The sequence below is a fragment of the Hemiscyllium ocellatum genome, chromosome 4 (assembly GCF_020745735.1).
Source record: "Hemiscyllium ocellatum isolate sHemOce1 chromosome 4, sHemOce1.pat.X.cur, whole genome shotgun sequence".
NCBI lineage: Eukaryota > Metazoa > Chordata > Chondrichthyes > Orectolobiformes > Hemiscylliidae > Hemiscyllium > Hemiscyllium ocellatum.
In genome coordinates, this window is record NC_083404.1 from 72,320,076 (window position 1) to 72,343,617 (window position 23,542).

The 23,542-nt window shown below is 41.6% G+C and overlaps 1 protein-coding gene across 1 annotated transcript; it reads left to right on the plus strand.

Moving 5' to 3' along the window:
• Window positions 1-330: 330 nt before the first annotated feature.
• Window positions 331-11,388, plus strand: penkb (proenkephalin b). Its single transcript, XM_060824319.1, has 3 exons — window positions 331-525; window positions 1,361-1,501; window positions 10,467-11,388. Exons 2-3 carry the CDS (start codon window positions 1,364-1,366, stop codon window positions 11,115-11,117), a joined length of 789 nt encoding a protein of 262 aa, XP_060680302.1. The 5' UTR covers window positions 331-525; window positions 1,361-1,363; the 3' UTR covers window positions 11,118-11,388.
• Window positions 11,389-23,542: the final 12,154 nt, after the last annotated feature.

Consider the following 23,542-nt stretch of genomic DNA (forward strand, 5'->3'; position numbering starts at 1 on the left):
TTGGTCTGAGAGAGGCCACTGTTGGTGGGTTGAGAGGATGATATCGGAATGTGAATGTCTCATTTTACATAGATTGTGAAAAAGAACTGGGGTCATCAATCATCCCTCATTTATAAATCCACGCTTGTTTTCCAACTAGATCCTGCAGTATATTTGTCCCGTAGGTGGCAAATGTGTCATCAAAAATCCTGGTGTTCTGCGTCATGGGACTTTGCAGGCAACTGGATTGTTGCTTCTTGTAATAGCGTAGTTTCCATCCCGACCGCTATAACTGTTAGCAACCTGACCTCATGGATAAGGGATTGACAATTATCCACAGTGACCCGCCCTTATTTAAATACGTGCGGGCGCATCGGGTATCAGTACTCTGGTGAACTGTTTGCTATAACTGCAGGGTATTTGTCTGTTTGCTAGGTCGTCTCCGGAGATCGCATTCCGCTATAAATACCAGCTGAAGTCTGCAAGAGGCGGAAAAGCTACGTCCAGCTTCAGACCAGTTTCATTTTCAGAGAGGCTACAACAGAGGTAAGGCAAGATAGTATGTCTTTTGAGACTCGCCTTTGTGTTTATAGCACAAATACAACTTCGAAAATCCACTGCAACTGCAATATTCTGTGGTTGTATTGTTTCAATTTGTGGTTTTTTTTCTAAATAACTGCACGCAATATTTGATCCTTTAGCGTGGCGAATGTAGTGCATTCGGAATGAAGAACGCGTTCGAAATGAACTCTTCCGATTGAGATGGCGAGGGAAAGAATGAAATGAAAACTGAATTTTCATCCTTTGCTAATCTCCTATTTTGCAATGTATTTACGTTTGACAGATTGTGTTGCTGCGGAATAGTTGTCTAGGTGTCTTATTCTATTACAATCGCATATAATTGGCGGATCCTAAAAAATTGTTTTGAATATAGTTTGTACTGTTACGGGAGGGGGGGGGTGGTGGTGGTTGTGGTGGCGGTCTGGCCGATTAACCGAACCTCTCCTGATAACACATGGCGAATGGTTTCGGCCGTAACGTTAACTTTCCTGCTTGTCGGATGCTATCTGAACTGCTTTGCTGTTCAAGCTTCATATTTGTTGACTCTGACTTCCAGCATATGCAGCCCTTACTGTCTCCTCTCCCAATAAATGTCTTCATTTTACAAAGTGGCTCTTTGTGGGTTTACTTCTATAAAAGCTGGAATATTTATGTAACTTATAGATAGAATAGAAAATATTCCAAACTGTCATTTTTTTTATTGACGCGATGGGAAGGTCTGAAATGTGTTTGAACCAACGCAGAATGAAGTTTAAAGTTTGGAGGCACACGTTTGAGTATTTCCACTAAGTATATTTTGCTTTCTATCCTTTATTTGCAGCTCATGGCGGTACTGTGGAAGTGCCATTGCCTGGTGTTGGCCTTGTGTGCCTCCTTGATGGGGGTCGGGGCAGACTGTGACCAGGACTGTGCTTACTGCGCCCACCAATTGTCCGGTCATTTGACAGAGTTTAACCCGCTGGTAAGTTTAAACTGCCCCGCCACTCTCACCGCTTCAGCAACCTAATTCTAATATGAAGCTTATGTTATCGACCAAAAGCTGGCTACAGAAGATCGCTTGCGTCCGTGTAGCCAAAGAATGGACATGTAGGGTCTCATGTACCAGTACTTAGTTTTGGCAAATCCAATGATTGATTTCCACATTTACTCTCTCGTTTGATATAACAAGTGATGTATTTGTAACGGTAGCGCTTTCTGCATTAGCAGTGAAGGGTGCTTGAAAGGGAGGTGGGTAAACTCTGCGCTAAAACGTACGTGAAGAATGCCCTGTATATCTCAAGGTGAGATGGAAAAGGAACTTTAAATATACCACCACAAACACTAAGAAAGCTACGATTCTGTAAAGTTGTTAATCACAGCTATTACTTTGTCACAGTAATGATAAGGATATAATGATTAAACACACCGCTTCATTTCTGATGCCAAAGACAAAAGCTCAAAGTCTCTAAAGGCACTAGGAGCAGAACTGGCCGCTTTCTAAAGTTCCAGGAGCGCCAACTATCGCGGACTGTGGCTATTTGCAGCAAGTTTACCGTGGAATGCCACGCAGATCAGCCTTCCACAAGGAGGACTCCAGGCAAATATTACATTTCGATTTCCTCCTCATAATTATCAACAACATCGGTCCGCAAGAATATAAAAAAACACTTACGCACTGAAACTAAACAATATGCGCGTTGGCCTTTAATAATCGAGTCGTTTTTTTTGTTCCCGTACTTTTCGTAAGGACTAGGAAATAAATATTACCAACCCTTCGATAATCTGATTTGGCCTCAATCCAGTTTCCCCGTAGACCTTGGCGGGATTTCATTTTGCTCCAGGCCAAATACTACTAATTGACTAGTTTTGGAGAAAAGCTGTAATGCAAGCTTGAATATTGTAGATATCCTCTACAGTGCAAGTGATGGGCGTATTTTTAAATAAAACAATGGGCATCTAAATTCAGTGAAAAATCGTTGTGTGGTGTATTAGCAGTGTTTAGAACACGGAGTCGCAATGTATGAGCAGCGGTGTGCCCCGCGGTGTAGTTGCTGGGGCTATGCTTATTCTCCTGAAGAAGGGCTCATGCGTGAAACGTCGATTCTCCTGATCCTTGGATGCTGCCTAACCTGCTGCGCTTTTCCAGCAACACACTTTCAGCTATGTTCATTCTCAGCCTATTTTACCAGGAACGCTTGGGGTAGACCCGCCGTCATTGGACTTAGTGTTCACAAATAGCTCTCAACAAATCGCTGGTGTAACACCAGAAGATGATGTAAGTTAACTTAATTTAGCGTGGTTTTCCGAAAGGTTAGGAAACAATTATACGCTGTGGAGGGTTTATAAAATTAAATATGATTCACCTGAAAGCAGAAGACCTTGGAAACCTACCAACAGAGTCCAAGAGATGTGGTAGGTTATAAACTATAGCCTAAAATAAAGAGTTGTGGGTGCTGGAGAACTAAACCACGCGGAAATTAATGGGGAATTACAGGTCTGGCAGCATCTGTGGAAGGGGAGTAGAGTTAACATTCTGAGTTCAGTGACCCTTCTCCAGCAGTTTTTATTTGGTTTTGTCTGTAAAATATAAGAATTGTCGTAATTGTCCACTAACCATGCATACTGGAAAGGTAACATTTTTCAGGAAGTGGTGTTGGAAGGCAACCTGGTCGCAATCATCACCATAAAAATTATCAGTTTCTTTTAAAAAAAACCTGTAACCAGATGTTTGCCGTGTCAATCCGAAGTCCTCTGGCTTGCTGTCACATTTCTCAGTTGCGAAAGTGTGTCAGAAAAAGACCGAGCGATCGGTGCACTATATTAAGTCTTATCAGGGTTACACATTTAAATAACACGAGGAGAATGATGTCCGGAAATCGAATACTGTATAAACACATCCGATTCATTAGAAAACACAAGTTTCATACTTTGTCGTATATGATGTAGTGAGCATTAAAAGACCAACCACTACATTGTAGGGATGGGTAATAAATGTCGATCAGACCGCGGAGGAGGTGAATTTCCCTGAGATGACAACAATATTCATAGGTAAATACCGTTCAATGCCTCGACTCGATTCTTAGACTGAATATGGTTCCATAAATATGTGGGATACATTCGGCAAGAGAGGAAACCAACTTGGTTAAACAATGTGTGTTCAGAATCCTGTTGTGTGCAGTTGTCTCTCCTTTACAATGTGAAAAGACTTCCAACCAAAGTTATTTTACAAAAGTTCACCCATTCACGTAACAGAATATGATGACCATTACTATATCAATAACAGTTCGCCAAATGTCATTTATTTTGATAAAAACTGAACGTATACGGATGGTGGAAATCAGAAACAAAAACAAATTGTTGGAAAAGCAAAATCAGAGTTAAATTTCTGGGTCCAATTACCTTTCATCACAACTAATGGTAGCTCAGGAAAGAGTTGTTTCTTTATGCGGTGGGGGGAGGGGGGTGTTAAGGAATAAGCAATAGTTGGAGATTTGAGCCCAAGGAGAGAGAACAAAGGAGTGGATAACGATTAGCCTAAGAGAATGAATAGCTGCTAATGGGAACCATTAGTTACTAACAATGGGTTGTGTATGAAGTAGACCATGTGATAACGCCTGGTGTGTTGGATTTGAGGTAAGGACATGGAAGGAGGTGCCTCAACCCATAAATTGTTGAACTCAATATTTAGACCAGAAGTTGCAGAGTCCCCAAGTGAAAAATAAGGTGCTGTTCTTCCAGTTGAGCTAAGCTGCAGTATTGCAGCAAGCCTGAGACAGATATTGGCCACGGAACACGGTGGTGTGTTGAAGTCGTTAGTAATTCTCCGAAATTAATCATTGACTACTCCTTTGTCTGTCCATCTGTTTTTCCCTTGCTTCTTGGGCTCTTGCTCCATCTATCGTTTATTCATTACCACTCCTCCTACACTTCTGCATTAAAAAACAATTTTTTTCCTAGCTACCATTAGTTCTGAGGAAGAGTTACTCAAAATGAAATGATAACTCCGATCTCTCCACAGACACAGCCAAATCTGCTGAGTTTTCCCCACAATTTCTGGGGGTTTTTTTGTTTTTTTTACACTGATTCAAGATAAATGACAAAGGGGAACATTATAATTAGCTGCAAATGTGTTGCTGGTCAAAGCACAGCAGGTTAGGCAGCATCTCAGGAATAGAGAATTCGACGTTTCGAGCATAAGCCCTTCATCAGGCTTATGCTCGAAACGTCGAATTCTCTATTCCTGAGATGCTGCCTAACCTGCTGTGCTTTGACCAGCAACACATTTGCAGCTGTGATCTCCAGCATCTGCAGACCTCATTTTTTACTCGAACATTATAATTAATCAAGGATCCGTTTGCAGTCCCCATGGTAAGCCAACCTGTTTGAGGCCTGCATGTCCGCAATTTCAATGACAAAAAGAAGCTCTTCATGTAAAGGATTAATAATGGCCAAATTGAAAACCGGCTTTATGCCGAGCATTGAAGACAAGTATTCATGATGGTACTGAGGCAACGTCTGCCAATTGTGCATAATGAGTTTATTGATTCAGGTTTCTAGATGAGGTCCAGTTCACAGTTCTTTATTATTACCTTACTTTTCTCATTAGTGGTCAACTTCTTGGTTTTAAATAATTGCATCTGCATTGGGGAGAGGGGGACTGTAAGAAATCATGTCTAGAAATTAAGTTCAATTTTCAGAATCATCTTAGCTAAAGGGTAATTGTTTACTTCACTTATAAACATTTAAATTGAGAGTGTGGTGCTGGAAAAGCACAGCAGGTCAGGCAGCATCCATCGAGCAGGAAAATCGACATTTCAGGCAAAAGGAACGATGTTCCTGCTCCTCAGATGCTGCCTGACCTGCTGTGCTTTTCCAGTACCACACTCTAGATTCTAATCTCCAGCATCTGCAGAACTCACTTTCTCTGTACAAACATTTAATTCATGGCTAACAACACCTTACCCAATTATAAGAAAGTTTTATATATATATATATATATGGCATGTGATGCTGCATCATTAAAAAAATTACATTTCAGTACTGTAAACTCATTAACTTTCTCTCGGATAGAGATATGATATTTGTGATTTTTAGGATGAAAGATTTCAGTATTAGGATATGAACAATCTTGCAGTAATCAAGCTTAAGTCATATCTAATTAGATAATACCTAACCATAGAAAGAAGTACCCTCCACTGAAATGGTGCAGCATCTTTTCTCTTTATTCCCATCCTTATCAGATTCCTGAATCAGATTGTCAGTCCCAATTTTCTTGGGAACTGGATCCAGACTATCAAATCTCATTTTATAGAAAATCTTTACAATCAGCAAATGTTTAACCAAATGGCATATGTATCTTCTTCCACTTTCTTTTAAACAAAAATACAAAAAAGGCATATGTAAAACTTATTCGAAAATAACATTTAATGTGATGTAAAACAGCAGTTAGATGGAAGGGTTCAGATAACATGAAATTAGATCAGCCATGTCAATCCCAAGTCAATAATCAGAGATGTTGCTCACATGCATTCATTTTCTGCTACATCCTGGTTAGTTGAGTTTATATACATGTTTATTAGTTGCCCAATACTAAACTGATAACATTGGAATACAGTTGAAGTTGTTTCTAATGAATTAATAACCCTCTAATGAATTAATAACCCTCACCCAATGTGTGCAGGCAACATTTGCAGTTAGATAACTTGAAAAGAAAATAGGTTTGATTGGATTAGGTAGTCAAAAACTACCAGATGGTCACAACCGTGTCCTGTCTTTACAGGTACAACCTAGTTGTTTAAATGTATCCAAAGGAAAAAATAACAACATTAATATGTAATTGTCGTGGAAACTAAATTGACTCGACTCAATTATTAGCAAGAGCACCAAAAAGAGCTTTATTAATTTTTTTAACCTCTGTATTGCAGAGGGGCAACCTGCACTTGACAACAATGCCTTGTGCAAGGGCTCTGAGCATAATTCATATACTTGTTTTATACTGTTCTTATCATGCACTCAAGAACAAAGGCTGTAAAGATTTGAGTTGTTATTCTTTTCATTCCCTTGTTGTGGACATACTGTTCTTATATTTTTCTCTTCAGCAAAGTGTCAGAAAGTTTTAATTTTAGTAAAGCATTGTCTTTCAGATTTCAGAGTAAATATTAATTTTGTTAATTTTCCATTACATTTTCCCCCCTTTTTGTCATTTTATGACAACCAGGACAACAAAAAAAGAGCCAGATTAAAAAAAAATCTACAGAGCCAGTTAAAAGAAAGTGGGAGAAGATACATATGCCAGTTGGTTAAACATTTGCTGATTGTAAAGATTTTCTATAAAATGAGATTTGATAGTCTGGATCCAGTTCCCAAGAAAATTGCACACATTGACTGACAATCTGATTCAGGACTCTGATAAGGATGGGAATAAAGAGAAAAGATGCTGCACCATTTCAGTGGAGGGTACTTCTTTCGATGTTGCAAGGAGCATTTTAAACAGTCGCAGCCAACCCTTCGCTTTCCAGTTTTTCCTCTTGAAGTCTTTCACTATTGTACAACTTCCCTTCTGCTGGTCGGGGTAGTCATGCTTTCACTTGATTCTGTATTTCAGATGAAAGTGTAGAGAGTTTCATATAGTAACACAACGTCTCATCCTCACAGTGGCCTGTTATCTGTCTTACCTTAGGTATTGGGTCAATTCCTGTCTTGGATGGCCTACCAAACAAAATCTCAAACAGGCTAAGATTAGCTCTTCCTCTCCTCTTAGATCTCATATACATCAGTACAATTGGAAGTGTCTTTGTCCATGCCACTCCTAGTTCCTCGCAACATTTTGTTGATTTTTTTTAGGGTAGCATTTTCTCTTTTCACTGCCCCACTGCTCGCTGGGTGGTAGGCACCGTGTTGTCTCATGTTTATTCCCAAATAATCACTGATCGTGCTGTAAGGCATTATTGACAAATTGTATCCCATTGTCACTATTAAGCCTTTCAGGGATGGACATGGCAATTTTGATCATGTCCATTCGCACTAGGAATACCTCCCTACAAGTAGTTGCCAGTGCTGCAACAAAAGCATTAAAGTCTCCGTTCTGCTCCGCTTGTGGGTTGGCTGCTCTGGCATGGATGTTTGCGGCTGGCCATTTACACTTCTCTTGGGCTTCGTGCTTCAATCTTTTGCGGGTACGAGATCCTACCATGATTCAGCAGACCCTGAGGTGGCAGCTGCTGATGTGGAACCTTTGCCAGGCATTTCTCATAGGGGCCTGTAGGTCTCGGAGGGCAGTCATCAAGGTCAGGATCTGAAACAGACTTAAGACACTGTACAGCTTCATTAGGTTGTTTTCCGTGCATATTTGCATGTGCACTGGTGTTTGTACATATATTTGATCGATCTTTTACCTGAGATTTCCTTTCCCTGATATCAGCCTCAGCCTTCCACATGTTATAAGCACTCCAATTCACAGTTCTTATTTTTCCCTTCCATTTCTCCTTCTCTCTCTCCTCCAACCTCAACTTCAATATTTCCAACTGCCTTTTACTAAAACTTACCCCCACCAGAAAACCACATTCCATGACCCACAATTCTAACTGCTTTACAGACTCTGGGACATAATTATTTAACATGTACTGTATTTTTAGTTGCTATTCCAAGTCCTCTGTGGACCCTCTTTTTGTTTGGTCTTGCCAGAGCCCACTTTCAGTGTTACTGGAAAAGTGATCAGCTCTCTCCCTCTCTCCCCCTCTCCCTCTCCATCACTCGCAGTACCGTTATCTTTTTCCCTTTGACTTGCTTTTTACTCCAGAGGTCCCCTCTCACATTAGGCACATCCATCTCAATGCCTTGGTTTTTGTAAACCAAGAAACCACATACCCGGTACGTCTTTGGCGAGTCCAACTCAGCCAGTGGTAGTTCCAAGTCTAAAACCACCCTTAAACTTGTTGTCTCTTAAACACTCTAGAGATGGCAATCCCTTTCCCTTGCATTTTGCTCAAATAACACACAAGAGTTTACTAAACCCTTTTCCTGATTAATGTATTCTCTTTGAATGAGTCTCTATATAGGATTACTTAAGCCACAACTCTTACCCCTACCCTATTCAGTTTGGACCCCGACGCTAGGGCGATCCACAGATTCCCAGTCCTCTCTTTTGTGGGCGGCACGGTGGCACAGTGGTTAGCACTGCTGCCTCACAGCGCCTGTAGACCCGGGTTCAATTCCCGACTCAGGCGACTGACTGTGTGGAGTTTGCACGTTCTCCCCGTGTCTGCGTGGGTTTCCTCCGGGTGCTCCGGTTTCCTCCCACAGTCCAAAGATGTGCGGGTCAGGTGAATTGGCCAAGCTAAATTGCCCGTAGTGTTAGGTAAGGGGTAAATGTAGGGGTATGGGTGGGTTGCGCTTCGGCGGGTCGGTGTGGACTTGTTGGGCCAAAGGACCTGTTTCCACACTGTAAGTCTAATCTAAAGGGCCAATTCAGCACTTGAGATGAAGTGAATTCAAGGTGCTGGCACCTGCACCTCATGGGAATCTTCAGAATCTTCTCCAGTCGCAGGATCCCGGACGAGCCCCCACGTTTACTGTCGTGGAAATTAAATTGACTCGACTCAATTATTAGCAAGAGCAACCAAAAAGTGCTTTAATTTTTTTAAACCTATGTATTGCAGAGGGCAACCTGCACTTGAAAACAATGCCTTGTGCAAGGTCCCTGAGCATAATTCATATACTTGTTTTATACTGTTCCTTATCACGCTCTCAAGGACAAAGGCTGTGAAGATTTGAGTTGTTATTCTTTTCATTCCCTTGTTGTGGACATACTGTTCTTATATTTTTCTCTTGTTGAATGTTTACAAAGTGCCACAGAGACAAGCTGTCCCTTGACTGCAGACTTCAGCAAAGTGTCAGAAAGTTTTAATTTTAGTAAAGCATTGTCTTTCAGATTTCAGAGTAAATGGATTTCAGTGTAAATGTTAATTTTCCATTGTAGTAGTATAAAATTAAAATATTTTGGATGCTGGAAATCTGAAATAAAAACATAAAATGCAAGAAATACTCAGCAGGTCTGTCAGAATCTGAAGAGAAATAAATTTTATGTTTAGAATTGAATATGACTCTTCTTCAGAACTGAAAAAAGCTAATCATGATTTGGAGATGCTGGTATTAGACTGGGGTGTACAAAGTTAAAAATCACACAACACCAGGTTATAGTCCAACAGGTTTATTTGGAAGCAATAACTTTTGGAGCACTGCTCCTTTCCTCAGATGGTTGTGGTTAAAAAACAAGGGAAAAATGTGTTGGTTTTCTGCCATTGAAAGTGGGAATGAAGAGGTCTGGGACAGTATAGGGTAGGAGAAATTAAATGACAAAAGGTAATGGACCAAACCACAAAATGAATGTAATGATTTTTAATGTGAATTCCTCTTCTAATTAGATACTTCATAGTATTTTGGACTCAAAACTGTGTTCAAAAATTTCAGATATTGCATTCTGTTCATCATTTTCAGTTATTTCTATCATGTGCTGATCTATGACTTGTGTTTTTGGTTTTGGAAAGAGTTGTCAATTATGGTGCCATTTTTGCTCACTCTGAGGGAGAAAGGTTTTTTACTGCAACTATTTCCATTCCCTTTGCTCTTTGTTCCATGACAGTTTTTTGCAATTTAATTTCTCTTGCATTCTACCTTATCCTAGAGCTTTTCTTTCATTCTTTTCTCTTTTCCCCTTTCAACAACAACAAAAAAACATTTCTACCTCCCTTCAGTTCTTTCAAAAAATGATTATTGACTTTTAACATTAACTCCATTTCCATTCCTACAGATGCTGCCAGATCTGCTGCCCCATTTTAATTAGGATTTAGAAACTTGTTAGGTTATTGATGTCTCCTTCACTTGTCCATCATGCTGCTTTTCGCTATGAATTCTCTATTCTTTGATCCACAAATGCTGTTTTATTTCAGGGTTGTACATTAGAGTGTGAAGGTAAACTGCCATCAGGAAATGCGTGGGAAATGTGTAAGGAGCTGAAGGACGCTCACGATGACAGTCAAAGTTCTCCTAAGAGTGACAAAGAGGAGGAAGAACAACACCTACTTTTGAGTAAAAAATATGGCGGCTTCATAAAGCGTTATGGAGGTTTCATGAAAAAAGCGGACAGCAATGATGCATACATTTCCGAAGTTGATGATGAAAATAAAGGAAGAGAGATACTGAGTAAGCGCTATGGAGGGTTTATGAAGAAGGACATTGAGAGCCCTTCATCAGTAGAATCTACTGACATTCTGCGAGAGCTGCTCAACTTGAGGGAACTTAATGAACAGAAGCATTACCTAGATAACATCAACTCTGACAACCATAGCAAAATCACAAAGCGGTATGGAGGATTTATGAATGGATTTAAGAGAATCTCTGAATTAGAAGATTTACCAGAATTACAAAAAAGATACGGAGGCTTCATGAGAAGATTTGGAAAACCAGATTACCAAAAAAGATATGGTGGATTTATGAAACGTTGGAACGATGCTATCATTCCTTCTGATGAAGATGGTGAAATTTATTCCAAAGAAGTTCCTGAATTTGATAAGAGATATGGTGGATTTATGAGAATTTAGACATTCAATCAGAAAGACTGCCTCTGTTCTTGTATTTAAGTGTGCTGTGTTGCTTAGAATGTATAGGTGTTTTTTACTGTTTAACAAGAACAGGCTACATGCAACCTACATCTGACATGCAGATATACATTGCCTTTTGTTGAGATGAGAGTATCAAAATGTACGCCTTCTTTGTGCACTTTCTTCATGTTCTCTAATTTTCATTAAGTTAACAAAGAATGATCTCATCTGCTTAGTTGTACATATTCAAATAAATCTAACCGCAAAATGATGTTTAAAATTTTGTGTGTATTTTTTAAATATTTGCTCTTTCATTCAAATTAACAAGTATATTTTTAAGAGTGAAACCTCACAATCAGATAAGTTTCTTTAATTTTTTTTACACAATTGGGCATCTTTCATGTAAAAGCTTTTGCTCAGTACCAAGCTAATTGATGAATGGCTGCCAGTATAACTTATAGTGCTTATTAAGATACAAATTTCATTAAACCTACTGTTTCAATGTAAGTAGCTATATATTTAGAGTCCTACAGCATGGAAACAGATCCTTCAGGTCCAACTTGTCAGCACCACCAGACATCCAATCTGACCTAGTCACGTGTGAAATCCCTGGACTATATCTCTCCAAACTCTTTCTATTAATTTACCCATCTAAATGCCTTTTAAATTGTACCCACTTCCACTACTTCCTCTGGCAGCTCATTTCACTTAGGCTCAACGCTTGGTGTGAAAAAGTTACCCTTCAGAGCCTTCTGATATCTTTCCCCATGCATCTTAAACCTGCACCCTCTAGTGTTGGGCACCCCACCTTAGGGAAAAACAGCTTATCCATGCCTTTCATGATTTTATGAACCTCATCCGCCTCTGAAGCTCTAGAGAAAAAGCCCCAACCTATTCAGCCTCTTCCTCTAACTCAAACCCCTCAGTCCTGGCATAGTCCTTGTAAATCCTAACTGCATCCTCTCAACTTTAACAACATCCTTCCCATATAAAGGTGAGCAGAATTGCATGCAGTAATCTTAAAATGCTCTCACCAATGCCCTGTACAGCTGTAACGTGACGTCCTAACTCCTATACTCAAAGTTCTGATCAATGAAGGCAAGTGTACCAAAAGCGTCCAGTTGTGACTCCACTATCAAGGAACAATGCACCTGTAACCCTAGGTCTCTATGTTCGGCAGCACTCCCCACAATCCTACCGCTAACTACATTGTTGAGCTTCTGGTGATATTGGACTGTGTTCAGTTTGAGTGCAAAGTATATCAGACTCCTCCTCATTGAATGCAGAGCTGTGGTCAACATCATTATCCCCTTAAGACTGATCTCAAGACTCCATGACTTTGAACTCAGTTCTGCCCTCTGCAACTGGATCCTCAGCTTTCTGAACCACAGACCTTAATCTGTGAAGACAGGTAACTGCACTTCATTCACAATAACACTCAACACTATAACCCCACAAAGAATGCGACTTCAGCCACCTACTGTACTCCTATTGCACCCATTAGACATATTAGGCCATTCAACTCATCAAGTCTACTCCACTATTCAATCATGGCTAATAAATTTCTCATCCCCTTTCTCCTGCTTTCTCCCCGTAACTGTTGAATCCCTTGATACTCAAGAACCTATATATCTCAGTCTCAAGTATACTCAGTGAACTTGCCTCCACAACCTTCTATGACAATAAATTCCATAGATTCACCACTCTCTGGCTGAAGAAGTTTCTTCTTATCTCTATTCTAAAAGGTCTTCCCTTTACTCTAAGACTATGCCCTTGGATCCTAGTCTCCTCTACCAATAGAAACATCTTCACATCATCTTCTCTGACCAGGCTATTTAGTATTCTATATGTTTCAATTAGATCCCCTCTCATCCTTCTAAACTCTATCAAGTATGGACCTAGAGTCCTCAAATGTTCTTCATATATTAAGCTTTTCATTCCTGAGACCATTCTTGTAAGCCTCCTCTGAACGCACTCCAGAGCCAGTACGTCCTTCCTGAGATATAGGGCCGAAAACTGTGCACAATACTCCAAATGTAGCCTGACCAGAGCTTTATGGAGCCTTAGAAGTACATCCCTGCTTTTATATTCAAGTCCTCTCAAAGCAAATACCATCATTGCATTTGCCTTCCTAACTACTGACTCAACTTGCAAGTTTACCTTGAGAGAATCCTGGACTAGAATTCCCAAGTCACTTTGCACTTCTGAATTTTCTTCTCATTTAGAAAACAGTCCATGCCTCTATTCTTCCTACCAAAGTGCATGACCTCACTTTCCCAAGTTGTATTCCATCTGCCACTTCGTTGTGCACTCTCCTAACCTGTCCAAATTCTTCTGCAGCCTCTCCATCTCCTCAATGCTATCTGTGCCTCTACCTATCTTTGTATCATCTACAAACTTAGTCAGAATTATCTACGGTCCTTCATCTAGATCATTAATGTATAAAGTGAAAAGTTGTGGTCCCAATACTGAGCCTTGCGGAACACCATTTGTCACCGGATGACATCCTCCATGGCCAAATTCCAAATGAACCCCTCCCACAGACTACTCCAAGGCCCAGATTGTCAGGCATCCAATGGGTGATAACCAGAATGTTTAGATTTGATCACAACATAAAGTGGTGCAGCTTCTGAACTCTGGTCTGGACATGCTGCTGTTGATATCATACCCATTCTGATCCAATCTGAAAATCTTCCTTATCAGAGTAATAGTTGTCTTCATTACTATGGTGGTTCTGATCCCTGCCTAATGATTCAATCCAAGAAACCTTGGCAGATTGTTAGTAGATTCAAAGTCAGGGGCCATCAGGTAACTGCTGAGGCATTGCTCTACTTAACCAGTGAAAAAAGTGAATCTGAATGGCTCAGAAACATTTAAACTATTTATCCAATCAGGAACACCCTTGGCACTCTGGCACTTATCAGCTGCAGACTGATTCTTTTCGACTCATCTATTTTCAAAGTGTCAGTAGGAGACAAATCTGATTAATCATTAATACAGCCTTGGATTATTATGGACATGATTGCTCAGTCATTGGACAATTTTCGGATAGTCACTTTGTTGCTGAACTTCCTTTGCTAGCCTACCTACTTTGCTAGCTATTTTCAACTTCCTTACCAGGAAAATGATCTGCTTTTTATTCCATCAATTTCAATAGAATGAATACATGGCTTGGAAAGGGTGGACGCTGAGAAATTGTTTCCGTTAGGTGAGGAGACTAGGACCTGTGGGCGCAGCCTTAGAATTAGAGGGGATAAATTCAGAACAGAAATGCGGAGACATTTCTTCAGCCAGAGAGTGGTGGGTCTGTGGAATTCATTGCCGTGGAATGCAGTGGAGGCCGGGATGCTAAATGGCTTCAAGGCAGAGATTGATAAATTCTTGATGTCACAAGGAATTAAGGGCTATGGGGAGAATGCTGGTAAGTGGAATTGAAATGCCCATCAGCCATGATTAAATGGCAGAGTGGACTCAATGGGCCGAATGGCCTTCCTTCCACTCCTATGTCTTATGGTCTTAAAACCAGAAAGGTCTTGTGGTACAGTAGTAGTGTCTCTACCTCTAAGCCAGGAGGTGTGGGTGCAAGTCCCACTTGCTTCAGAGGTGTGTCATAACATCTATGAACAAGTAGGTTAGAAAACATATCATGAAAACCAGAGATGACAAGGGAGAGCTGAGGGATAGCTATCAATTTACCAAATAATTAGCATCAACAAAATTGAAATAGTATGGGTGAAAAATCTCAGCTGAGTAAGTTGCCCGCCCTTTATGGAAATCAATTTTCATACCATTGATAGTTAGGTACAACTGCAACACAAACATTTCAATCTCACTCACTCTCATTCCAGGATACAATTCTTCTGATTCTGACTACTATTTGAAGACATTTGTTTTGAATCTGTCTTTGTAACTTTGCCCATGTCATTTGAAATCAGTCTCCCTTCTTCAACCTTCTCATGTTGTTTTGGTAATGAAGATGTGGGTGCAATGTACCTTTAAGAGAGTTAAAAGCGCCAAGTGTTCTGAACAAGATATAATATAACATTTGGTTGAACAATTTGATTAGCTGGTTGCCTGGAGATGACAAAACAAATTTGAATTAGGCCAATCAGTTTAAATTATACCTCAAAAAATACCAAACTCTAAATCAAGTTTGAATTTAGTATATTGACATCTCTTTTGGGAGTGTAAGACCAGGGAAAATTGAACAGCTGGGAGGAGCACTGCCAAACCACTAGCATCTGAAGACTGCATGGAGAATAGCTCTCTTACAGGTACCTTTATTGATCTTAACCTGTGAAACAGAAATCCCTGTGAAGAGATATTTAGATATGATGCAGAGCTGGGCTGAGGAGTGGCAGATGGAGTTCAACCCTGCCAAGTGTGAGGTTGTCCATTTTGGAAGAACAAATAAGAATGCGGAATACAGGGTTAACGGTAGGGTTCTTAGTCAGGTGGAGGAACAGAGGGATCTTGGGGTCTATGTGCATAGATCTTTGAAAGTTGCTACTCAGGTGGATAGAGCTTGTAAGAAGGCCTATGATGTATTAGCGTTCATTAGCAGAGGGATTGAATTCAAGAGTCATGAAGTGATGTTGCAGCTGTACAGGACTTTGGTTAGGCCACATTTGGAGTACTGTGTGCAGTTCTGGTCGCCTCACTTTAGGAAAGATGTGGAAGCTTTGGAGAGGGTGCAGAGAAGATTTACCAGGATGTTGCCTGGAATGGAGAATAGGTCGTACGAGGATAGGTTGAGAGTTCTCGGCCTTTTCTCGTTGGAACGCTGAAGGATGAGGGGTGACTTGATAGAGGTTTATAAGATGATCAGAGGAATAGATAGAGTAGACAGTCAGAAACTTATTCCCCTGGTACAACAGAGTGTTACAAGGGGACATAAATTGAAGGTGAAGGGTGGAAGGTATAGGGGAGATGTCAGGGGTGGGTTCTTTACCCAGAGGGTGGTGGGGGCATGGAATGCGCTGCCTGTGGGAGTGGTAGAGTCAGAATCATTGGCGACGTTTAAGCGGCAATTGGATAGGTACATGGATGGGTGCTTAATCTCGGATAGATGTTCGGCACAACATCGTGAGCCGAAGGGCCTGTACTGTGCTGTATTGTTCTATGTTCTATGTTCTAGTTAAAGATGACAGAGAAAGACATAATGAGATGATTCAACATCTGACTAGTTTTGAAAAGTTGAATTTTGGTAAATCTTAATTGGGGGTTTTATCAGAGTAGTATTATAGAAGGGAAAGTAAAATTTACGATAGAGGAAGGAGTTGTAAATAGTTGTTAGCTAATTATTCTCTGTTACACTTCCAGAAATAAAGTTGTGAAGTTTTACTTTAAATCGTTCTTGGCCTCTCGAATTTTCACATATTACTGCATGGGGTAAATCTTTTCTGTGTTTCTGGTTAAATTAAGCACGAGCGTTTACTTCATGTCTTAACATGCTCTATAGGCGGCACGGTGCCTCAGTTGTTAGCACTACTATCTCACAGCGCCAGGGACCAGGGTTCAATTCCCACCTCGGGTGACTATCTGTGTGGAGTTTGCACATTCTCCCCATGTCTGCATGGGTTTCCTCCGAGTGTTCTGGTTTCCTCCCACAATCCAAAGTTGTGCAGGTCAGGTAAATTGCCCATAGTGTCAGGTGTTTTAGTCAGAAGTAAATATAGGGTAGGGGAATGGGTCTGGGTGGGTTATTCTTTGGAGGGTCAGCATGGACTTGTTAAGCCAATGGGCCTAGTTCCATACTGTAGGTAATCTATCTAAACAAAGCATTTCTGATTCCACATGGGGAAAAAATGGCCAGTTTTGAGATAGGACTGCTAACATTCACCTTTAACAGATTTGGAGGTGTGCTCAATCAGTGTAATTGGCTGGATGGCTGTTTTGCAATGCAGAGTGATGCCAACAATGTGCATTCAATGTCCACACCTGCTAAGGTTACCACAAAACTTCTCAACTTTTCCCCTCACCCAAGGGTTGGTAACCATCAGGTTAAACCACCATCAATTGTCTCTCTGTGTCTCTCTAATGAAAGAGCAGCCCAATGTAGTGACTTTACCTTTACAATTGATCCCACGTCAAATTTCCCATTACCTTCTCCAGTACAAATCCTGATTGCTCTATAAAGAACTTACCTCGAAGCCAACGGTTTTTTCACAGCAGAAAGCGGTGGGAGCTGGGCGGAAGTTCAGGCGGAGCACAAAGTCGGTCGGGAAGGTAAGTGATTGCTCTATAAAGAACTTACCTCAACGCCAACGGTCTTTTGGCAGCAGAGAGCGACGGGAGCTGGGCGGAAGTTCAGGTGGAGCGCAAAGCCGGTCGGGAAGGTAAGTGATTGCTATTAGAGTGGGTGTGTTCTAAACCCCAGTCCTACAAAGTAGGGTCTCCCTCCCTCTCTCCTCCTCTAACCTAAATTAAGAGTCCACAGACTTGCCACAAAAAGAGGGTCTAAGGAAGTTTGGATCGAAGAGTGAGGCTTCAGCTCAGGAGTCTTTGACAAGGAGGTTGAGTGAAGTGATTATGCCACAGTTGAAGAGGGTGAAGATGACTGCCCAGTGGGTTCAGTGCGCTATGTGCTTGATGTGGGAGGTCAACGACTCTGGTGTGTCTGGCTCGTGTATGTGTGGAAAGTGTGTGCACATTCAGCTATTGACCGAGCATATTGCAGCGCTGATGAAAGAACTCGAGGACCTTAGGCTCATCCGAGAGAATGAGATCTTTCTGGACAAGACCTTCAGCGAGGTTATTACACCAATCATGCCAGAAGAGAGCAGACGATGAGGAAGGCAGAGAGGAGACAGGTGCAAGAGACCCCGGGAGAAATACCTGTCAGGAGCAAGGCGGCCAGGTCTGTCAATCAAAAGTTGGTGCAGAGGCAGAGCGGAAGAGTCGGACATCGCACAGAGCTGTGGTAATAGGGGACTCCATTGTGAGAGGAACTGACCGGGTTTTTTGTGGCAGCAGACGGGATTTAAGGATGGTGTGTTGCCTTCCTGGTGCCAGGGTGAAAGACATCGCTGACAGAGTGCAGGAAATCCTCAAGGAAGAAGGTGAAGAGCCAGGTGTGGTGGCACATGTCGGCACAAATGATGTCGGGAAGAAGAGGAAGAACATACTACAGCGGGACTTTGGAGAACTAGGAAGAAGGCTGAAAAGCAGGACGTCCAAGGTGGTTATCTCCGGTTTGCTTCCAGTTCCTCAGGCTGGTGAGGCCAGAAACAGGGAGATAATGGACTTGAACGTGTGGTTGGGGAACTGGTGCAGGAAGCAAGGATTTAAGTTCTTGAATCACTGGGGTATATTTTGTGGTAAGCATAAATTCTACAAGAGAGACGGTTTGCATCTTAATAGATTAGGGACCAGCATTCTGGCAGGCAGGTTTTCTACTGCAACACCGCTACATTTAAACTAAGTAGCGGGGGGGAGGGGACAAAATGGATGTATAAAAAGGAAATTGAAGGGAAAGTTAGAACAAGAGAAGTCAAGAAAGACAACTGTATCAATGAGGCAGAAAACTCGGAAAGGGATCATGCTGTAAGGTTGAGTGAAATGGGGGTTGATGGGAAGGGTGAAAGCAGTAACAAATTAAAAATACTGTGTATGAACGCACGAAGAATTAGACATAAGATGGATGAGCTTGAGGCTCTTTTGGAAATTGGCAGATACGATATTGTGGGGATAAGTGAGACATGGCTTCAAGTGGACAGGGCCTGGGAAATGAATATTCAAGGCTACACGTGCTTTTGAAAGGACAGATTGACGGGCAGAGGGGGTGGGGTGGCCTTGTTGGTAAGGGAGGATATTCAGTCCCTTGCGCAGGGGGACCTAGAGTCAGGGGATGTAGAGTCAGTGTGGATAGAGTCGCGAAATACTAAGGGTAAAAAGACCCTCTTGGGAGTCATCTACAGGCCCCCAAACAGTAGTCTGGATGTCGGATGTAAGATGAATCAGGAGCTGAAATTGGCCTGTGATAAAGATGTTACTACAGTTGTTATGGGGGATTTTAACATGCAGGTAGACTGGGAGAATCAGGATGGTATTGGACCTCAAGAAACAGACTTTCTGGAGTGCCTCAGAGATGGATTCTTAGAGCAGCTGTTGCTGGAGCCGACCAGGGAGAAGGCAATTCTGGATCTAGTATTGTGTAACGAGCCAGAATTGGTCAGACACCTCAAAGTAAAGGAGCCATTGGGAAGTAGTGACCATAATACATTAAGCTTCAATCTGCAATTTGAGAGGGAGAGGGTACAGTCGGAAGTGACAGTACTTCTGTTGAATAAAGGGAACTATGGAGCCATGAGGGAGGAGCTGGCCAAAGTTCAATGGTGCAAAACCTTAGCAGGGATGACTGTGGAGGAACAATGGCGGATATTTCTGTGTATAATGCAGAAGTTGCAGGATCAGTTCATTCCTAAAAGGAAGAAAGATCCCAGGAGGAGGCATGGGCAGTCGTGGCTGACGAGGGAAGTTAAGAAACACATAAAGTTAAAAGAGAAAAAGTATAACATAGCAAAGATAAGTGGGAAAACAGAGGACTGGGAAGCTTTTAAAGAACAACAGAGGATTACTAAGAAGGAAATACACAGAGGAAAAATGAGGTACGAAGGTAAACTGGCCAAAAATATAAAGGAGGATAGTAAAAGCTTTTTTAAGTATGTGTAAGGCAAAAAAATAGTTAGGACTAACAGTGGGCCTTTGAGGACAGAAACAGGGGAATATATTACGGGGAACAAAGAAATGGCAGAAGAATTAAATGGGTACTTCAGATCTGTGTTTACTGGGGAAGACACAAGCAATCTCCCTGAGGTAACAGTGGCTGAAGGACCTGAACTGAAGGGAATTTATGTTTGCCAGGAATTGGTGTTGGAGAGACTGTTAGGTCTGAAGGTTGATAAGTCCCCGGGGCCTGATGTTCTACATCCCAGAGTACTGAAGGAGATGGCTCGAGAAATCGTGGATGCGTTGGTGATTATTTTCCAGAGTTCGTTAGATTGGGGATCAGTTCCCGCGGATTGGAGGGTGGCTAATGTTGTACCACTTTTTAAGAAAGGTGGGAGAGAGAAAGCAGGAAATTATAGACCAGTTAGTCTGACCTCAGTGGTGGGAAAGATGCTGGAGTCTATTATAAAGGATGAAATTATGACACATCTGGATAGTAGTAACAGGAAGGTCAGAGTCAGCATGGGTTTATGAAGGGGAAATCATGCTTGACTAATCTTATTGAATTTTTTGAGGATGCAACTCTGAAGATGGACGAGGGAGATCCAGTAGATGTAGTGTACCTGGACTTTCAGAAAGCTTTTGATAAAGTCCCACACAGGAGGTTAGTGAGTAAACTTAGGGCGCATGGTATTGGGGGCAAAGTACTAGATTGGATTGAAAATTGGTTAGCTGATAGGAAACAAAGGGTAGTGATAAACGGCTCCATTTCGGAATGGCAGGCAGTGACCAGTGGGATATCGCAGGGATCCATGCTGGGACCGCAGCTTTTTACAATATATGTTAATGATATAGAAGATGGTGTCAGCAATAACATTAGCAAATTTGCTGATGATACTGAGCTGTGTGGCAGGGTGAAATGTGATGAGGATGTTAGGAGATTACAGGGTGACCTGGACAAGTTAGGTGAGTGGGCAGATGCATGGCAGATGCAGTTTAATGTGGATAAATGTATGGTTATCCACTTTGGTGGCAAGAACAGGAAGGCAGATTACTACCTCAATGGAATTAATTTAGGTAAATGGGCAGTACAGAGAGATCTGGGTGTTCTTGTACACCAGTCAATGAAGGCAAGCATGCAGGTACAGCAGATAGTGAAGAAGGCTAATAGCATGCTGGCCTTCATAACAAGAGGAATTGAATATAGAAGCAAAGAGGTGCTTCTGCAGCTGTACAGGGCCCTGGTGAGACCACACCTGGAGTACTGTATGCAGTTCTGGTCTCCAAATTTGAGGAAAGACATTCTGGCTATTGAGGGAGTGCAGCGTAGGTTCACGAGGTCAATTCCTGGAATGGAGGGATTACCTTACACTGAAAGACTGAAGCGACTGGGCTTGTATACCCTTGAGTTCAGAAGATTGAGAGGGGATCTGATTGAGACGTATAAGATTATGAAAGGATTGGACACTCTGGCAGCAGGAAACATGTTTCCGCTGATGGGTGAGTGCCGTACCAGAGGACACAGCTTAAAAATACGGGGTAGACCATTTAGGACAGAGATGAGGAGAAACTTCTTCACCCAGAGAGTGGTGGCTGTGTGGAATGCTCTGCCCCAGAGGGCAGTGGAGGCGCAGTCTCTGGATTCATTTAAGAAAGAGTTGGATAGAGCTCTCAAAGATAGTGGAATCAAGGATTATGGAGATAAGGCAGGAAGCGGATACTGATTAGGAATAATCAGCCATGATCACATTGAATGGCGGTGCAGGCTTGAAGGGCTGAATGGCCTACTCCTGCACCTATTGTCTATTGTCTATTGACTTGAATTTTCAATTTTGTTCTTTGATTAGATGAAGAAGCTAAAGGGCATAGAAATAAATAACAACTTAAACATTTATAGAATATATAGAATCCCTACATTATGGAAGCAGGCCATTTGTTCCAACAAGTCCAAACCAACCCACTGAAGTGTAACCCACCCAGACTCATTTCCCCCACATTTACCCCTGACTAATGCTAGGAGAAAGTGAGGACTGCAGGTTCTGGAGATCAGAGTCGACGGTATGGTGCTGGAAAAGCACAGCAGGTCAGACAGCATCCGAGAAGCAGGAGAATTGACATCTATTGGGCATATGCTCAAAACATTGATGTGTCTGCTCCTCGGATGCTGCCGCCCTGATGTGCTTTTCTAGCATTACACTCTCATCCCTGATTAATGCCGCCCTGATGTGCTTTTCTAGCATTACACTCTCATCCCTGATTAATGCTCCGAACACACACACACACACACACACACACACACACACACACACACACACTTTGTACAGTTTAACATGCTCATTTCACCTAACCTGCACATCTTTGGATTGTGAGAGGAAACCAGAGCACCTGAAGGAAACCCATACAGACACAGGGAAAATGTGCAAAATTCTATACAGACAATCACTCGAAGCTGGAATCAAATCTGGGTCCCAGGCACTATGGGGCAGCAGTGAGAATCACTGAGCCATCATGTGGCCAATGCTGCTGCATTGCCCACTGATTTGAAGAAAGAAATCTAAAATATTCAATAAAGCTATGATCTATTGAAAACAAAATACCAAGACATATTTATTCTAACTAAGGAAGTTAAGAGTAGCATGAAATTAAAAGAAGAGGCTTTTAATCTAGCAAAAGATATTAGTAAGTTTGACGGTCTTGAGTGTTTTGGTGTTTAGCAACCACCAAAATGTTGATAAAAAGGGAAAAATATACTATGAATTTAAAATAGCCAACTATTTAAACAGTTGTAAAATTGTTAACGTTGATGCCTTAGTTGCTGAGGCATGAGAAATGGGGAGTTCAAGAAATGGCATAGATATTGAACAAATATTTTATGTCTGTCTTCATAGAAGAAGGTATAAGTTACATACCAGGAGTAGAGGGTAATGTAGGAACTAATATGATCAAGGAAGTTATGGTAATTAATATAGACAGAGAAATAGTCCTGCAGAATTTAATGTGACAAAATTGGACAAATCATCAGGATCGGATGGCCTATGTTTTAGGATTCTGAGTAAGATATCTGTAGAGATAGCAGAGGAACTAGCAATTGTGATAATGTGAACGTCAGAATTTAATAACTCTTCACGGATTGAAAGAATCAACAAAATCTGTTATATATGGAAAGAAGCAGCAAAACACTTTCTAGAATAAATTGCTTCCGAGGGTGAATGGGAAAAGGAGAAACTGGTATAAAGGAATAAAAAGTAGCATGCTTGTTAGCCATTCCTGGGAAGAAGGAGTCAAAGCAACCAAAACAAGTTGTTTCCTGGGAGTGGAAAATTAACATTGCTTGATAACTTGCTGCTTTGTGACAAAGAGGCAACTAAGACTGCCTGTAAAAGGTATGTCCTGAAACAAAGGGGTTAATTGCAGGACAGCCAACTCCAAATATAGTCATAAAGTCATAGAGATGTACAGCATGGAAACAGACACTTCAGTCCAATCCGTCCATGCCGACCAGATATCCCAACGCAATCTAGTCCCACCTACCAATGCCCAGCCCATATCCCTCCAAACCCTTTCTATTCATATACCCATCCAAATGCCTCTTAAATGTTGCGATTGTACCAGCCTCCACCACTTGCTCTGGCAGCTCATTCTCCATACAGGTACCACTCTCTGTGTGAAAACATTGCCCCAGAGGTCTCTTTTATATCTTTTCACCCCCCCACGCCAAACCTATGCCCTTTCATTCTGGACCCCAGGGAAAAGAC

Coding starts and splice junctions, on each gene's coding strand:
- penkb (XM_060824319.1), top strand. CDS start 1,364: ATGGCGGTACTGTGGAAGTGCCATTGCCTGGTGTTGGCCTTGTGTGCC. Junction 1,502..10,466: donor TGACAGAGTTTAACCCGCTG/GTAAGTTTAAAC, acceptor GTTTTATTTCAG/GGTTGTACATTAGAGTGTGA.